The sequence below is a fragment of the Chrysemys picta genome, chromosome 7 (genome assembly GCF_011386835.1).
Source record: "Chrysemys picta bellii isolate R12L10 chromosome 7, ASM1138683v2, whole genome shotgun sequence".
Lineage (NCBI taxonomy): Eukaryota > Metazoa > Chordata > Testudines > Emydidae > Chrysemys > Chrysemys picta.
In genome coordinates, this window is record NC_088797.1 from 127361008 (window position 1) to 127378533 (window position 17526).

Genomic DNA, 17526 nt, shown 5'->3' on the forward strand with positions numbered 1-17526 from the left:
GTGTGCAGGCCCAGGGTGCGCAGGGCTGCCCTGGAGTCTTTGCGACCAGGCCGTTTTGGGTCTGTTTGCTCAGAGACCAGCGCCAGGCCGAAGGGGAGGTCCTGGATAGACTGCTGAACCTCCGTTGAAAGGCCCGATGACTGTAACCAGGACGCCCGCCTCATGGAGATGGCCGAGGCCAGGGCTCGGGCCACAGAGTCTGCTGCATCTGAGGCCGCTGGGAGGGCTGCCCTGGCCACCCCTCTGCCCTCATCGAGGATGGCCAGGAATTCCTTCCTGGGCTCCCCTGGCAGCGAGTCCCAGAACTTGGCCATGGACTGCCCGAGTTAAAGTCATGGCGGCCCAGCAAGGCCTGGTGGTTGGCCACTTGCAGTTGGAGGCTGGAAGTTGAAGAAACTTTTCTTCCAAAATGATCGAGCCTCTTTGCCTCTTTGTTTTTGGGTGTCGCACCTGGTTGGCCCTGCCTGTCGCGCTCCTTCACTGCGGACACTTGGGGCAGGATGCGTGTACAAATATTGGTACCCCTTAGCGGGGACATAGTCTTTACGCTCTGCCCGCTGGGAGATGGGGGGCAGCGATGAAGGCGCCTGCCACAGGGTTTTTCTGATCTTTGCCACTCCCTTGTGTACCGGCAATGCCACCCTGGCTGGGGCTGCCGACCTTAAAACATCAAAGAGGGAGGCCGGGGCTCCGCCAACTCCTTGGCCTCCAGCCCCCATTTGAGGCAACCCTCTGTGAGCCTGGTGTCACGGAGTCCCCGGGCGATGCTCTGGAATTGCTCCCCACAAAGCCAGTCAGGACGCTGGTGAAGTCTCCTCTCTGTGAGCAAACTGTCTCCAAGACAAGAAGTTCACACGGCTTCACCTCCTGGGTCTGAGACCAAGCTACCCCTGGTGGTCCTGCGGGGAATGCCGGTGCCCCCGATGGGTGGTTCTGGCCCGCAGGCAGGCTCTCCTCCTCGCTGTTGGAGCCTGAGGAGGGGGATACATGGCTGGGGGAGCTGGCCGGTTGTGACGTTATTGACATAAACTGGGACCATATAGATCATTGTTGCAACCAAAGTCCTGTAGTGGCACCCAAATCTTGTATAAAGGGGGTCAAATGGGGTGTCTAGGACAAGGTTATGGTTTACTGGTTATGATTATGCTGTCTATATGTGTGTATCAGTTTTGTAGTCGAAGTTATGAATATTGGCTCTATACTGTCTGTATGGCAAACTTATGCTATGCTTCTGGGTGACATCCCAGACAAGCTGAGATTAGCTCTGCCTAGCCTGCTTGATGGCCCATTAATGACCATCAGCTATACAATGGACCCATTGAGAGAAGGCAGATACGCCTTGTACCTCAGCAAAGTATGCAGGGACTGGCCCATGTGACTCCAGACTCCATGTTGCTGTAATTTAAGAACAAAGAGGTGTTCTTACACCTGGAAAAGACTATATAAGGCTGGTGCCTGATCTCCATCTTGTCTTCAATCCTGCTTCATACCTCTGGAGGAACTTTGCTACAAGCTGAAGCTGTGAACAAAGGACTGAGGACCCATCCCAGCTGGGGATGTATTCCAGAGACTTGATTTGAACCTGCAGTTTATTCCATCGCTGCTGCAAGCCTGAACCAAGAACTTTGCCATTACTGTATGTAATTGATTCCATTTAACCAATTCTAACTCTCATCTCTATCTTTTTCCTTTTATGAATAAACCTTTAGATTTTAGGTTCTAAAGGATTGGCAATAGCGTGATTTGTGGGTAAGGTCTGACTTGTACATTGACCTGGGTCTGGGGCTTGGTCCTTTGGGATCAGGAGAACCTTTTTCTTTTACGGGGGTATTGGTTTTTATAACTATTTGTCCCCATAACGTGTGGCACTGGTGGTAATACTGGGAAACTGGAGTGTCTAAGGAGATTGCTTGTGAGACTTGCGGTTAGCCAGTGCGGGAGACCGAAGTCTTAGTCTGGCTGGTTTGGTTTGCCTTAGAGGTGGAAAAACCCCAGCCTTGGGTTGTAACTGCCCTATTTGAGCAATTTGTCCTGAGTTGGCACTCTCAGTTGGGTTCCGCCAGAACCGCATTGTCACAGTGGCGTAGTCGTGCTTGGATCCACAGAACCAGGTCAATTAAGCTTTGGGTCAGAACCCCACGCTATCCAAATTTGAATTTTGGGATTGAGAGTTTTGTTGGTTAAAGAGCTGCTGCAATGGCTGAGCAAAGAGCATATGAGGGACTTGGGAAAAAAGCCCTGGAAAATTTGTGTTCAGAAAAGAGGATAAGCTTTAGAAAGAAAGCTACAAAGGAAGAATTGAGAAATCTGCTAATAGCCAGTGATCAGGGGGCAAGAGCACAGCCCTTACCTGAGGCTGCAGAAGATGCAGAAAAAATTAGGATGCAAAGGGTGACAAGTAAACTGCAATTTGAGCATGAACAGAAGCTAGCAGATCTTCGATTGCTGGAGAAGCAAAAAATAGCAGAGTTAGAAAGAGAGAGAGAGAAAGAGGCTGATGAGAGAGAAGAGAGAGCTCGTAAGGGACGTCTAGAGCTGCTCGCTGCTGAGCAGGAGACTCACAGGATGGAACAGGAGACGGCCAGACTTCAGCTCCAAGTAATGGAAGAGCGGAGAAAGTCATCCCCACCTGGTACTCCACTTCCCCCCCACCATGAGAAAAACTGGGAAAGGATGTGTCCCATTTACAATGATACTGAGGATATAGAGGAGTTTTTGTCTACCTTTGAACGCCTCTGCAATCTGTACCAGATCCCTGAGGGTCAGCGAATGCCTGTCCTGCTAACCAGACTGACTGGAAAAGCCAGGGAGGTGTTTAATGACTTGGGGGAACAAGAAGCATTAAATTATGAGCGGTTTAAGGATTCTGTGTTAAGGCGATTCAAGGTTACTCCTGAATCTTACAGAGTTAAGTTTAGAGAGTTTAAAATGCCTAAGGATTGTACTTTTGTAGAATGTGCTCATAAGTTGATGGGTTTTGTTAAAAAGTGGGTTATGGGAGCCAAGGTTCATGGGAGTTTTGAAAAACTGCTGGATTTAATAACTTTGGAACAGTTCTTAGACATTGTGCCTGACAATGTGAGAGCAGCTGTGTGTGACAGGGACCCTGAGTCAGTCCTACGGGCGGCAGAGATTGCGGATGCCCATACCCAAAACAGGGCTCGAGAAGGGTGTAAAACCCCGGGGAAAACTGATCACCATTCTCCCCAGTTCAAGAGGAGGGAAGGATTTAAAAATAAACCTGACTCTTCTAAAGGAGTTCAAGGGGGCCCGGAGGGTAGGAACTCACATCCCCAGCAGGTTACATGCTATCGCTGTGGTATGCTGGGCCACATGAGACCAGACTGCCCGACACTGAAGGGCAGCCCAAAACCAGCAACCCCAAATGCCACGGCCAATGCTAACCCTGTTGTTGTAAACTCACAGGCAAGCCACACAGAGCCCAGCATTGGTGCCCTGTGTGCAAATGCTGTTTCTGTTGTCTCTGAAGGATTTGACCTTAAAACTCACATTAAAGCTAAATATGGGGGAAATAATGCAGAGTTTATTAGCAGTGCAGAAGTGAATGGAGTGAGGTGTATGGCATGGAGGGACACCGCAGCAGATATTACTCTGGTTAAAGCAAGTCTTGTCAGGAAGGAAGATTATTTGCCAGGCGAAGATGTAACTGTTGTAGCCTTATCTAAGTATTTTGTCAGGGTGCCTTTGGCTAAAATCCACCTGAAATGGAAGGGATTGGAGGGCACCATGGTTGTGGGAGTAAAAGACATAATCCCTAAGGATATTATGATTGGAAATGATATTAAAGCTATGGTCAGTCAAGTTAATACAAACCAGGCACAAGAGAGGATTGATCCTAAGGTTGTGCCTATGGAGGGTTTCTCCAAAAGTTTGTCTTTGGAAAGTAGCTGTTCGGCTGTGAATGAAGTTTCTGAATGTCTATCTAATGTCTCAGAAGTAAATCTGGAATTAGATCAAGCGAAGGGAGAGGAGAACCAGGAGATTTTGGATGAGCCTAGGCAGTCTTGTGAGCTGATGGCTTTATCTAGTCAGCAGTTTGGGAAGGCAAGGAGAGTGGAAGATGAGTGTCCCTATACCTTATCTGTTTCCTGTGCGAAGAATAGTGACAGTGAAGGAAATGTGCCTGTGTCTGTCAGGGGTATTGACTTGCCTATGGAGGAAGCTACCCCAGTCTCCAAGCAGTTGTCTGTGAACAGCCCGGGGTGCTGGGACAAGGGAAATGAAATCCCAAACAGTATGTCTAGTAAAGGAAAATGCGTCTCCAACTCTTTTTTGTCTGTGGAGCAGACAGAAGGTGCCTTTCGGCCTGTGATGGTTGAGAGTAATTTAGTTGTCTCAGAGTTGGTTCTGGATTCAACTAAAGCCCAGGAAGGGAATGGTCCTAAGTTTGCATCTGCTGGGGAGAATGGCCCCGTAACTAGGTTGCATCCAGTTAGTGGCTTAGCAAAATCCCAGAGACCAAACAATTCTGGTGCTTGTATTTTGCCTGTTGCTCATGTGTGGTTGGAGAAGGGTGTAACAACTCTGTCTGATCAGGGTGATACCCTAGCCAGGGCACAAGGAGAGCAGAAAGGTAATTTGGTGGTGTTACCTACCGACAGTTTAACAATTTGTAGCAAAAAGGAAAAAATTCCTAAGCTTGTGTGTGGCAAAGAGAAGGGAAATATTTCTAACCTTTTATCTAGGAAGTCTATGGGTTCGCCTGAAAGGGGATTGTGTAGAGATCTGCCTGATGGGCCAAAGGTGATCCTGAATGTAAGTAAGACCCAGACAGAGTCTGTTGTTGCTCAGGAAAGTGTGCCTTTAGAGCAAGCCCTAGGTGAAGAGGGTAAGGGCAGAATTTCTGTGAGGGGTGAATTGCTGCTTAGAAAAGCTCCCGGAGAAAGGAATCCTCATGGTACTCGGTGCAAGCAGTTCCCTGCAATTGAAGGGTGTGAGAGTGATTTAATCAAGGAAGTTTCAGTTCCTAGCAGCCAAAAATTGTCTGTTGTGAAGGGATCCACTAACTTTCCTTGTAAAAGATCCAGTGTGGGTAGCTTTGAGAAGGTCTCAGAGGAAGTAAAAGTTGTTAAGGAATTGAGGCATCCCTATAACCAAGTGGCTGTGTGGGGCCAACTTGTTGGGGAGGCAATGGTGTTGGAACAGGAATGTCTCCTTTCTGATTCTTTAAATGAGCAGTTTGTGCTTCAGGGTTTGAGGACAGATTTGGTTACTGATGTGTCAGAGCAGAGCAGTTTTATGGCTAAATGCTTGAGGATGCGGGGGAGAGGAAGCAAACTCTCACCCGCAGACTCTTTGGATTTGTGTGGTATCTCTTTAAGACAGAGTCCAGCCTTGGAGATGATAGCAGTTACGAATATGAAAACTGGTGGACTGGCTCTGGTCTGGGGTAGTGCAAATTACTTGCCTGGCTGGGAAAGGAAGGACTTGCTAATAGCTGTTAGCAAAGAGGGCCCACCCCATCAGCCAGTGAATTCTGTTAAGCAAGAGAAATCAGGGTTTGATCCTGCAGGACAAGGAGGAAAGAGAAAACTGAATTTTGCAAAGGGAAGCCGCAGGTTAACCCTAAAATGCCCAAACTCCAATGGTATTGAGCCAAAGGGGTGGCATGACAAACATGACTGTAGATGGACACTTGCAATGAACTTGTTGTTATTGCTAGATTTTGTAATTAATGTGTTGCTATTGCCACAAACTGTAAAAATATACAATGTGCCTAATCTTTTGGAGAATTCCTTGAACATGTTAAAAGGAATACATGAAAACACACGTTATGTTAAAAGGCCTTGTTACACTGGGGTTTCACAGGCAATGCATATAAACAATATGGGAACTTTTCACAGGGGAAAGGACAGTCCAGACCTAATGTGCTGTATGAAAAGGAAGACTGAGGCACACTACCATATTGCTTTCATGGCTAAATGCCAAGATTCCTGTACTATGAAGAACATTAATATCTGCATTTATTCGATGTTAATTGGGTTCCAAACATTGGCCCGAGCTTGTATGGATAAAGTAGCAGTTTTCTTTAGCTCTTGGCAAGATCACATGACACATACAGGAACCATGCTGCCAGAGCAGATCCAATTCACTATTGTTCTAACTAAGTGTTACCTTGAGTTTGTAAAGAGGTTCAATCATGTGGTTGAACATGATTTTGATAAACCATTTCTGTTATGCACTGGTATGGCTTCTAACCCAATACTAGCTGTAGTGGGACAGAACCCAGGATGGGGAGCTCTTGGGATGCAGTCAGTGATGTTTGTGTCATCCCTTCCTGCATCAATTTTGCGTTGGGGGTGTGACGTTATTGACATAAACTGGGACCATATAGATCATTGTTGCAACCAAAGTCCTGTAGTGGCACCCAAATCTTGTATAAAGGGGGTCAAATGGGGTGTCTAGGACAAGGTTATGGTTTACTGGTTATGATTATGCTGTCTATATGTGTGTATCAGTTTTGTAGTCGAAGTTATGAATATTGGCTCTATACTGTCTGTATGGCAAACTTATGCTATGCTTCTGGGTGACATCCCAGACAAGCTGAGATTAGCTCTGCCTAGCCTGCTTGATGGCCCATTAAGGACCATCAGCTATACAATGGACCCATTGAGAGAAGGCAGATACGCCTTGTACCTCAGCAAAGTATGCAGGGACTGGCCCATGTGACTCCAGACTCCATGTTGCTGTAATTTAAGAACAAAGAGGTGTTCTTACACCTGGAAAAGACTATATAAGGCTGGTGCCTGATCTCCATCTTGTCTTCAATCCTGCTTCTTACCTCTGGAGGAACTTTGCTACAAGCTGAAGCTGTGAACAAAGGACTGAGGACCCATCCCAGCTGGGGATGTATTCCAGAGACTTGATTTGAACCTGCAGTTTATTCCATCGCTGCTGCAAGCCTGAACCAAGAACTTTGCCATTACTGTATGTAATTGATTCCATTTAACCAATTCTAACTCTCATCTCTATCTTTTTCCTTTTATGAATAAACCTTTAGATTTTAGGTTCTAAAGGATTGGCAATAGCGTGATTTGTGGGTAAGGTCTGACTTGTACATTGACCTGGGTCTGGGGCTTGGTCCTTTGGGATCAGGAGAACCTTTTTCTTTTACGGGGGTATTGGTTTTTATAACTATTTGTCCCCATAACGTGTGGCACTGGTGGTAATACTGGGAAACTGGAGTGTCTAAGGAGATTGCTTGTGAGACTTGCGGTTAGCCAGTGGGGGAGACCGAAGTCTTAGTCTGGCTGGTTTGGTTTGCCTTAGAGGTGGAAAAACCCCAGCCTTGGGTTGTAACTGCCCTATTTGAGCAATTTGTCCTGAGTTGGCACTCTCAGTTGGGTTCCGCCAGAACCGCATTGTCACACCGGTGCTGAGGCCGCCTGCTCACCCCAATCTCGTTGGTGCCGACCCCGGACCTCCGCTGAGGATCTGAGCGAGGGAGATGACTCTGGATGCTGCAATCCCGGTGACTGGCGGCGGCACTCGGCAGATCGGCGCCGGTAACCCGGCAATCTACGCCTGCCGCGTGATGAGCGGTGCAAGACGACGGCTGTGTCGGGGATGGATGCCGTGCCCTGGGCGACCCGTAACAACGCTCCGGCGACCGGCCCCGGGACTCAGCGACTAGACCGGCTCGGGCGCTCCCTGCACCGAGGCTGTGGGGACAGGTGCTGCCCTTCCACAGGTCGGCGCCACCCACTGCGGATCGCTGCCTCGAACCCGAGGACCGTTGCCTGGAGTGTGGGGACCGACGCCGGGCTCTCTAGCCTGTGGGCCGACCTGTGGCCAGTGTCTGGTAGCTCTGCGCAGGCGAGTACTGGCGGGACACTCCGAGGTGAGGAGCGGACCCGCACCCATGGGACTGTTGGAAGGGCCCTGAGGCAGGCCCCTCCGTGGCCGGCGTGGACGGTACCGGTAGGGACAGGATGGTCTTTGCGGCCTGAAAGGCCTCCGGTGTGGACGGCACCGTCGGGTGTCGGGCGCTTCCCGGTGGTGGGCGGGTCAGGGAGTGGGCTCACCTGCTCAACGGGAGCTGGGGCCTCACTGCCGTCCGGAGGGGAAGAGCTGCCCCTCGTGGGTCTTTGCTCTCCTCCCCTTTGGGGGACGTAGGAGAACGTCCCCTCCCGGTCCCGGGGCTGGGGGTCGATGCTGGTGCCGGCAGCGTGCGCCACACTGAGGTCACGGCGCTGGGGGTGGAGTCTGACCCGGTTGGCCCCAGGGCCCATGCGAGGGCCGACTCCATAAGGAGCGCCCGGAGACCAGCGTCCCGTTCCTTTTCGGGCCGCGGTTTGAAATGTTCACAGACGCGACTTGTCGCTAACGTGGGCTTCCCCCGAGCACTTCCAACAGCTCCTCTGGGGGGCCCCGACTGGCAGGGGCTTCTTGAAACAGTCGCAAGGTTTGAAGTCCGGGGATCCTACATCCCGTCCGGTGTAACACGAAACCACACCAAGGGGACTCGAAAACTAACAACTCAACCAGCGACATTCGCAACGAGCAGCTGAGAGGCGGAAGCAGGCCAAGGGACGGGAGCGCTCCAGCACCGACCCTGGCGGTAAGAAGGAACTGGGCGGGAGAGCCGGCTTCGCCCTGTGACGAACTGGGACTGTTCTTAATGTGGTCTTTGAATGCTGAGTGGGGAGGTTGGCTGGGACGGTCTGCTTTGGGGATGGGAGACAGGCCTTGAGGGGAGATACCTGAGCATGTAACGTGAGAACCCAGGAAGGGGTTAGAGGCCAGGTGACACCTTGGCCCGGGAAACTGGACAAAGGCTGGGGGAGGAGCTGGGGGAGGCTGGGTGAGAGACGCTGGAGGGAGGGAGAGTTTCAGGAGCTGGCTGGTAATGGAGGGAGCCCAGACGGGGCTCTGCCTCCCCCAAGGGGGCTGTGGGGCCCCGGGACCCCAAGATGGACCTAACTGGGGGGGATCCTGTTGTCTGTGCCTGCAAGACCTGTCTTGGACTGTGTTCCTGTCGTCTAAATAAACCTGCTTTACTGGCCGTCTGAGAGTCATGGTGAATCGCAGGAAGCCGGCGGCTCTGCGGAGGGGCGTGGGTCCAGGGCAGCCAGGCACGGGAGCAGGCCCAAGCCCCTCGGCGGAGCAGCCTGCCTGCCGTGCTGGCTCCTGGCCGGGCGCGTTTCCTGGCACGCACCGCGATCACCGTTCTCAGCACAGGGCGGGTGGAAGCTGGAAACCCAGGGGAGAGGCAGCCTCCGGCTCTGCTGGGAGCCAGGCTGGGCAGGCCCAGGTCTGTTTGTTCCTTCCCAGCGCGGAGGGGCCCTGTCCCCATCAGACCGTACCCAGGGGCCCACTCCTGCTCAGGGCTGGTCTGCACTAGTCCGCCTGCCTGGCTGCTGCTAGCTCCGCTCCTGCAGGCAGCTGGGTGGATTCGACTCCATGTGCCCCACCCCACGTGCCCGGCCCATCCCCGGCCCAGCCAGACGTGCCAGCCCCTCTGCCTGGCCCGGCTTGCAGCAGGTCGGGGCTTGTGCGGCTGCAGACAGGTCTCCCGTGCAACCCCGCATGGTGCTGGCTCCCCATTCACTCCCCCCACCCCTCGGTTTCCAGGAAGGCCCTTCCTTGTAGATACGGCCCTGCCTTCACCAGCAGCTGCTCTGGGCAGTCGCAGGGCTCTCCTGCCAGTTACCCGCTGCTGGACGTGAAGTCTGGTCTCCTGCAGCCACGTGCCCGAAGGTCAGGCTGCCAGCTGGTCTGCGGCAGGCACCAGGGCTGACCGTGGGGAGAGGGTCTGCACCAGCTGAACTCCACGATGGGCAGCACCCGCGCATCCTGGCACCTGGCTGAGACAGGCCGCGCTCCCACTGGCGAGCTGTGCAGGCCCCAAGCCAAAAACCTGCTCTGTTATCTGCCCGGGATGGGAAGGCTGAGCTGTCCCACCTGCCCGGAGATGGGGGGCCCTCCTGGCCCAAGGCACCCCGCAAGCCTACAGGTGGAGGGCAGCGAGCATCAGCCCTGCACCGCGGCAGGGCCTGGGCTGTGGGGCACCCCAGGAGCGAGGATGGTCTGCAATCGCTGGTGTTACATAGAGACACAAACCTCAAAAAGCTGCTGCCCGTAACGATGAAGCCGGCAAGCGAAGCAGCCACGGGCACGTGCCCACTGGCGCGCCCTGTGGGTGGCTGGGGGATTGCAGCACAGAGGTGCCAGTCTCGGGGTTCACCCAACCCCCCTGTTCTGCAGCCGCAGGAAGTGCCGGAGCGGCCCAGTGAAGGCGAAGGGCTGGCTCAGCGCAACACCCTGCAGCCCACGAAACCTGACCCGCGGCCCCGACGGCTCTGGGGCCGGCGCAGACACCGACCCTCGGCTCTGGGATTTGGGTTCTCAAGGGGCTATTTGTCATGCCTGGCGCTGCCGGACGGATGTGCAGCACGGCTGTGTCGCTCGGGCGTGCTGGGCTGTGATCCCCGAATAGCGCGGCCAGCAGGTGCCGCTTACACCAGCAAAGCTGGGCTTTCGCTCGGGGGAGCTGCTGGCACAACCCGAGCCTGGACACCACCCTCCCTGGGGCTGAGGCTCCCGGCCCCTTACGGCCACCGGTCCCCCCACACTGTGCCTGCCCCGGGCCGTGGACTCAGCGGGAGGCTGGGGCAGAACGCGAGGCCAAGCCGATCTACCATGTCCCTGCTGGAGCCAGCCGCCGGCAGCTTGGCGAGTCTCCAGGGAGCGTGGTAACCGCGCTGCCGCCCAGCCCTTCTCCAGGCTGCAGCCCCACGTGCCCCCAGAGCTGGGGGAATCCCAGCGGACGGTTCCCCTGCGGGAAATGGGGGCGAGCTGGTGCAGAGGAGCCGCAGGGCCTGGCGGCAGCTTCGGGGGGCTACGCACAGCAGGAGAGCGCTCCAGGCGATGGGGCCATGTGGAGGGCATGGGTGGGAGTAGGAAGGCACCAGGCAATGCATTTCGGGGGCTCCCTGCCTGGGTGGAGAACAGGAGCCCGAGAGGAAAACGTTGCTTCCTAATCCTGCGTGCGGGGCCAGGCCCTCGGCTGGAGTCAATGTGCAAACTGGGCTGAAGTCAACAAGGCCGGGACGTCTGGCTACCGCTCAGCAGTGCTGGGGGCAGGGTAACCCCGCTCAGGGGGATGTGCCACCCCGGGCAGGCCACAGAGCAGGGTCTGCTGGGGGCACCTGCCTCCAGGCCTGAGCGGCTTTCGGAAAGAACAGCCCAGGACAGCGTCAAACCAAAAAGTCGTTTTTATTGGTACCGTACATGACCCCAAAATGGCACAAACCAGGCCAAAAAAAAGAAAAAAAAAAAAAGGCAGGATTAGGGTGTGCCGGGGTGATGCGGCAGGGCGGGGGGCACATTACGGCTGCCCAGGGATGAGGCAGGGGACAGGGCGGGGGCATATTACGGCTGCCCAGGGGTGAGGCAGGGGACAGGGCGGGGGCACATTATGATGCCCAGGGAGTGATGTGGAAGGCACACGTCACCATTTCATGCCAAACCATAGCAATGGGGAAGTGACAGACCCCCCCCTCGCCCCTCCCCAGGCCCTGGACAGGCTGGTCCCAATGCTCCATCTTAGCCGAGAGGCCTCGAGAGGCCCCCCCGAGCGTCCAGCCTCCTGCTCCCCTCACAGCCTCCTGCAGGCCACGGGAACCCGACCCGACCTGGCCTGGCCCCAGGCAGAGCCGGGCAGCTCGGTGGGGACACACGCCGGAAGGACACCGGAGGGGGGGGGGGGGGGCTTTCCAAGGACGGCCCCCGGACAGAGAGCTAGTCTGGGCCATCGGACGGGGGAGGATGGCAGAGGGACGGTGCTGCCCCCGCCGTGGGGCGGTGCTTTCCCCTGGGCCTTACAAGCAGAATCGATGGGGCTCCCCGCGGGGCTCAGACCAGCCCCCGGCTCAGGACAGCGACGGAGTCGGGCTGGGGATGCGCAGAGGACGAGCCAGGGCCCGTCTGTCCCCAGACGCCGGTTCTAGGCCCCCAGAGGGCGGGAAGCGACACGAGCGAGCAGCCCGGGGGGGCAGGAGATGGAACCTACGCTGAGCCCCCATCCCCAGAGGGGGCAACCCGAGGGACCCACAGGGGCCGCCCCCCATCTGGGTGACCTGAGAACGGGGATGGGGACACTGCCCCCTGGTATGGTGCAGCAGCGCCCCCTGGTGGTCACTGGGAGCCAAACACTGCAGGTTGGGCTGGGAAATTCACGGTCTCCTTCTCCCAGCCCGGAGCTGGGGCCTGCACCAAGCGGCTGGCACCAGGGCATGGGGGCCCCTGGGCTTTAGAGATCTGCTGCTGACGCGCTCCCCAGTCCTGCCCCGCCGGGCACCCCTTGATGGCACCTGCTCCACCACACTCTGTGGGGGAGGGGTGGGAGCAGAGAACACCCACCCCACACCCCTACCCATTTCCGACAGCCCACCCCCCGCCCGCTCACTTGCCGCCCCCCAGGCTCAACCGGCCCTGCTGCAGCTGATCTGCCCTGACCCCATCCCGGCCGGGCGCCCAGTAATTCACCTGGCCACACAGAGCTGCCCCACCGCAGGGTCGTGGGCGACCATCACCCCTCCCTCTGCAGAGTGCCGGGCAACCACGCCATACTGCCTGTCCCCACCCCCTGCAAACGCCCCGGCTGTGAACTGGTGACAGCGCCCCCTTCCACCCGCCTGTCCCCACCTCCCGGCATAGCCCTGACGCCCGCGAACGCCCCGGGGGTGAACTGGTGACTGTGTCCCCTTTCCCCAGCCCTGACGCCCACGAACGCCCCGGTGGTGAACTGGCGACGGCGCCCCCTTCCACCCGCCTGTCCCCACCTCCCGGCATAGCCCTGACGCCCGCGAACGCCCCGGGGGTGAACTGGCGACGGTGCCCCCTTCCACCCGCCTGCCTGCTCGGAAGAAGCCGGGGAAGGATTTTCCTTTTAAAAATCATTATTATTCTTCTGGTTTCCCCTAACATCAAAGGAGGCAGCTGCTCTAGTGAGAACACATTGAAAGAACAGGATCATACACCGTCTACAGCGCGGAAATGTACAAGCACGAGGTACACAAACCCGAGGGGCGGGGGCGGAGTGGGGACTACAGCACACAAGATTTACATTGAGGGAGGGGTGGGGGAAGCCCCCCCACCCCTGGAGGGATTAGAAAGGATGTCTGCAAAGTCTCTCCTTGGTTTGAAGCTCTCTGAACTGTATATAAAACAAGACTCCCAAGAGACCTAGAAGCCTGTACAAAAATCAGGGCAGGTTGGGGGGGAGGGTGAGGGGGGATGGGGGTGAAGGAGTGGGGGGGGGGGGGTCCTTTTTTTTAAACTTACAATTTTAATATTATTATTTAAAAAAAAACAGTTGGGGGGGCCAGGCGCCCGGGGCCGTAACGGGGCCCAGGCCGACGCACACAGAGCGAGAGGAACAGCAAGGAAACCAGGCGTGGACTTGGGGCGCTTTCCCATTTCGGCCTCTGACCCCTCCTCCCATCCCAGCCCCAGACTGAAGGGGATTCGTCTCCGTGGCGGGTTTCTATATACACAACGCTCCACCTCGGCCCGGCGCTCTCGCTCCCGAGGGCAAACCTCTCCCAGCCAGGCGAGCAGGGAAACGTGGCCCTGCCCGGCTGCCACTTCCCCAGCGGCCGGGGGGGGGGCGGGGGCGCGACAGGGGCGAGCCTCCCGAACGACTACCTGCCCCAAAGCCCAATCAACCCACCCCGCGTAGGGGATGCTGCAGGCTGCACCGGGCCAGCTCGCAGGGGGACGGGGGAAGCAGCCGCTTCGTGGGTTGTGGGGCTGGAGCGACGCACTCACTTCGCTCCCCATCGCGCCCTGCCTCAGTGTACCGCAACCCTTGGTCCTCAGGCGCTCGCCGGCTGCTGGTTTCCCCAGCGAAGGAGGGGGTCCGATGGTAACGGGCAGGGGCCACGGAAGCAGACTCCCCTCCCCCGGGGCTGGGCTCTCCCGTTTGGCAAGGGCAGGCCGGGGAACATGGGGGGTGGGGAGGGGGTTACAATGCCCCAGCCCTGCGTGGGGGAGAGGGGGCCCCATGGGAAGGCAGGAGTGCAGAGAGCGGGGGCGGGCGGCTGGCAGGGCTGGGGGCCCCATGCCCTGGTACCAGGCAGCGCCGATCCGCTCCCCAGTCCCTTTCCTTTGCAAGCGTCCGGGTGGCTGGGCCTGGCCGGCGTGGGCCGGGCGGGCGTTACTGGGAGGCCTGCGACGTGGGGTTCTCCGACTTGCTCTCCTGGCTGGAGGGCGGCTTGCTGTTCCAGGGGCTGTTGGCGCCCAGCGCGGGCGAGTTGTTGAAGCTGTCCTCGTCGTCGATGCCATTGGCGGCGTCGAACTGCGTGTTCTCCAGCCGCGTGATGAGCCGCTCGTCCTCGTCCCCGAACTCGCCCCCCATCAGCGTGGGCTCGCCCACCACCATCACATCCTGAGAGGGGAGACGGTCCCGAAACATAATCGAGGCGGAGGCAGCCCTGGCCATCGGCCCCCCTCTCAACAGGACGGGGCTCCGGCCCCGAGTGCCCCTCGCTCCTCCCACAGCCCCTCTCCCACACCCCAGCCCCACGCTATTACCAGCGGGGTCCTGGCGTTACCTGCTGGGCCTATGACCTCCCCCCTCCCGGGTCACTGCTCCGCTGCGGGCTGGGACCCCCACACAAACTGGAATCGCTGCGCGCCAGCAGGACCGCCCCGGGCCCAGCCTGGGATGCCACGTGGCCCCGGACGGGTACGGCAGGACGGGAGCTCTGCCCCAGCGCATCCCCCCAGCTCCAGCCTGATGCGGGGGAACTGGCCGTCGGGGGCCGGGACATGGACGGTTCCTGCACATTCAGCCCCCCGGAGACGGGGCTCTATGGGCCCGGCCTGGGCGAGGGCTCCGGGGGCGGCTCGGCGGGACGGGGAAGAGAAATGGAAACGGGATGCTTACAGGTACCTGACTGGACAGGGCGAAGGTGCTGGCCGGACTCTTCTTCTTGCTGTTGCTGTTGTTCGCGTTGCCGCCGCTGGAGCTCATGGTGCTGCCCCCCGACATCTTCCGTTTCCGGCGCTTGCTGGGCTGCTGCCGCGCCGGCTCGGCTGCGGGGGGAGGGGGCCGTTAACCAGGCTGGGCTGGAGCGGGAGGGGGGGCCCCGGCCCGCCCCTTCGCTGGCTCCCCATCCTCACCCCGAGGAGCCCTGCCCAGCCCCTGCGCCCCATGGCACTTGCTCCGGTTCTCAGCCCCGCTGCCCAGCTGGGAAAGAACCCAGGAGTCCTGACGCCCAGCCCCTTGCAGGCCACGCGGCTCCCAGCCAAGCACCCTCAGGCCATGCACACACAGCACCGACCCCCCCAGGTGCTACGGGCCCTGGGGTCTCACCTGGCGGCGCCACCATCCGCTGCCACTTCTGGAACAGACAGGTCTTGAGGCAGTCGCGGGGGCTGAGGCTGTAGGTCTTGTGTCGCGACATCAGCTCCTGCATCGGCTCTAGGATCACGCAGAGCTGGAGGGGACGGGGGGGCGGAGGATTCAGCGTCCGCTGCCCAGCGCGATGCCACCGCTGCGTCCAAGCCAGCGCCCTGGGACCCCAGGCCCAGCCGCAGAACGCCCCTCCCCCCACCCCCCCGCCACCGCCACACAGGGCCACACCCGCACCCCCCTGCCCTGCCCCACGTATCCCCACCACAGGGGCCGGGCTCCGTGGTGCCAGGGCAGAGGGGCTGAGCTCTGGACCGTCCCCCAGGCGGGTGGGACTCCCCGGGGCAATAACAGGCCACCAAACACTGGGGGGTCCTGTGGGGCATGACATGTCCTACATTGTGCACAGCTCATGAATATGCATTGCCATATTTGCATAACCACTCCCCACCCCTTCAAGTCCCCCTCTCCCTGCCCACAGGTCTCTGCCCAGCCAGCAACCACGGTGGTGTCTAGGGCTGGGGGCTTTGCTCTCCAGGCAGGACTCCTGGGGTGGCAGGGCAGAGTCCTAGAGCCGCCCCCCAGGGCGATAACCACAGAGCCCTCACGCAGGAAGAATCTGGGGCCCCCTGGCGACAGAGCCGAGCCCCCCCACACATACCCGGAGGTAGTTGAGGGTGGAGTTGGAGAGCCCGCAGCGGGTGATGTTCTTGGATAGCTGGTCCAGCATCTGGGGGTCCTGGGCCTAGAGTGCAGGGGGACAGGGACACCTCAGCCACGCTCGGGCTGGGAACGGCAGCCAGACAGCCCAGCCCCCCACCCCACCTGAACTCTGGTCTGCCCGGCCTGTGCACCCAGGGAACCCAGGCTGGTCCCTGCAGGTCTGCAGCCCCCGGGGAGTCGCATGGTGAAGAGACAGCTGAGCAAGGAGCGTCACAGCACCCGCGCCTACGGCCCCGGCGGTGTCTGTGTGTGGTTGGACTCCTGCCCCCGGCCATGCCGCAGCCCTGCTGGGGCCTGGGTCAGCCGCACGCTGGGCACCCCCGGCCCAGAGCCAGGCACTCACGTGCATGGCGAGGATGCTGCGGGGAATGAGCTCTCGATGCTGCCGGATGCTGAAGTGCCACGTCTTTATCCTCATCATGTCGTCGAACATGAACTCCAGGTAGAGCCGCCCCTCCACGCACACCTGGGGGGGGACAGGCTGTCAAACCCAAACACCCAAGAGCCGGCCGAGCTCGACCCTCCCGGCTCTGATCTGCTGCCCCTTCCCCGTGAATAAACCGCCCCTGGGCTCCCACCCAGCGAGGGCCATTCAAGCCTCCTCACCCACGGTGCCAGCAGACAGGCCTCCCGCTCTGCCAGCCTGCAGCCCCAGACAGACTCCAGGCTGGCACCTGCTGGCCCCCCTTGCACCAGCACCCGCCCCCCTTCGCCCAAACACGCTCCGACCTGCCAGCATCTCGGGCTGCAGGGCAGGCAGGGGCAGGCGCAGCCACACAGGGGGTGCCCAGGCTGGTACGTCGGCAGCTCCCAGGAACCCCAGATACCCTCTCGCACTGGTCAGTACTCAGCGGCTAATCATCTCCCGAGGGCCAGCACCACCGCAGTGCCCAGAGCCAGGCCCGGGATGGGCTCTCCAGCCCTGCAGTACCTGCGTGAACATGGGCTTGCCGTGCTGGGTCACCATGGTGCACTGGTCGCAGTCCAGCGAGACGAAGCTGTTGTGGAACGACTCCTTGGGGTGCTTGAGGACGTAGTACAGCTCCGTGGCACCCCCCTCAAAGATGCTACGGAAGTAACGGGGAATCAAAGTCCGGCCGATGGCTGCAGCAGGGAGGGGAGAGAAGGAGGAAGAGAGTCAGCCCCCAGGCACTGAGGAACCCGGCTCCCACGGCAGCCGTGGGGCAGAGGGAGCTGCCCTGAGAGGTGCTGGGTGGGCAGCCTGCAGGACCAGACGGCCCTGTGGCAGGAAGCCGCCCTGGGCTCCCCACCACTTTGCCTGTTTCCCTGTCCCTGAGGTCATACAGGCAGGGTCCTCGCCCCCGTCCACGGGATTGCAAGGTGCCCGTCACCGTGGTATCAGGGTCTGACACAGAGCTCAGCTCTGCCCCGGAGTAACCCTGGAGCCAAGCCCGGAACCA

The 17526-nt window shown here is 58.6% G+C and overlaps 1 protein-coding gene across 3 annotated transcripts in view; it reads right to left on the minus strand.

Moving 5' to 3' along the window:
• Window positions 1-12905: 12905 nt before the first annotated feature.
• The window catches only part of LDB1 (LIM domain binding 1), a 41687-nt gene continuing 37066 nt past the window's right edge, over window positions 12906-17526 (minus strand). For 2 of the 3 annotated variants that reach the window (XM_065552689.1, XM_024100452.3), the window contains exons 6-11: window positions 17037-17209; window positions 16449-16571; window positions 16044-16127; window positions 15344-15467; window positions 14915-15063; window positions 12906-14413 (exon numbers count right to left, since the gene is read on the minus strand). In XM_065552689.1, the coding sequence (XP_065408761.1) occupies window positions 14183-14413; window positions 14915-15063; window positions 15344-15467; window positions 16044-16127; window positions 16449-16571; window positions 17037-17209 (884 nt within the window). In that variant the 3' untranslated portion in view covers window positions 12906-14182. The remainder of the gene's footprint in view (window positions 14414-14914; window positions 15064-15343; window positions 15468-16043; window positions 16128-16448; window positions 16572-17036; window positions 17210-17526) is intronic. The other variant, XM_065552690.1, reaches the window with a different exon arrangement.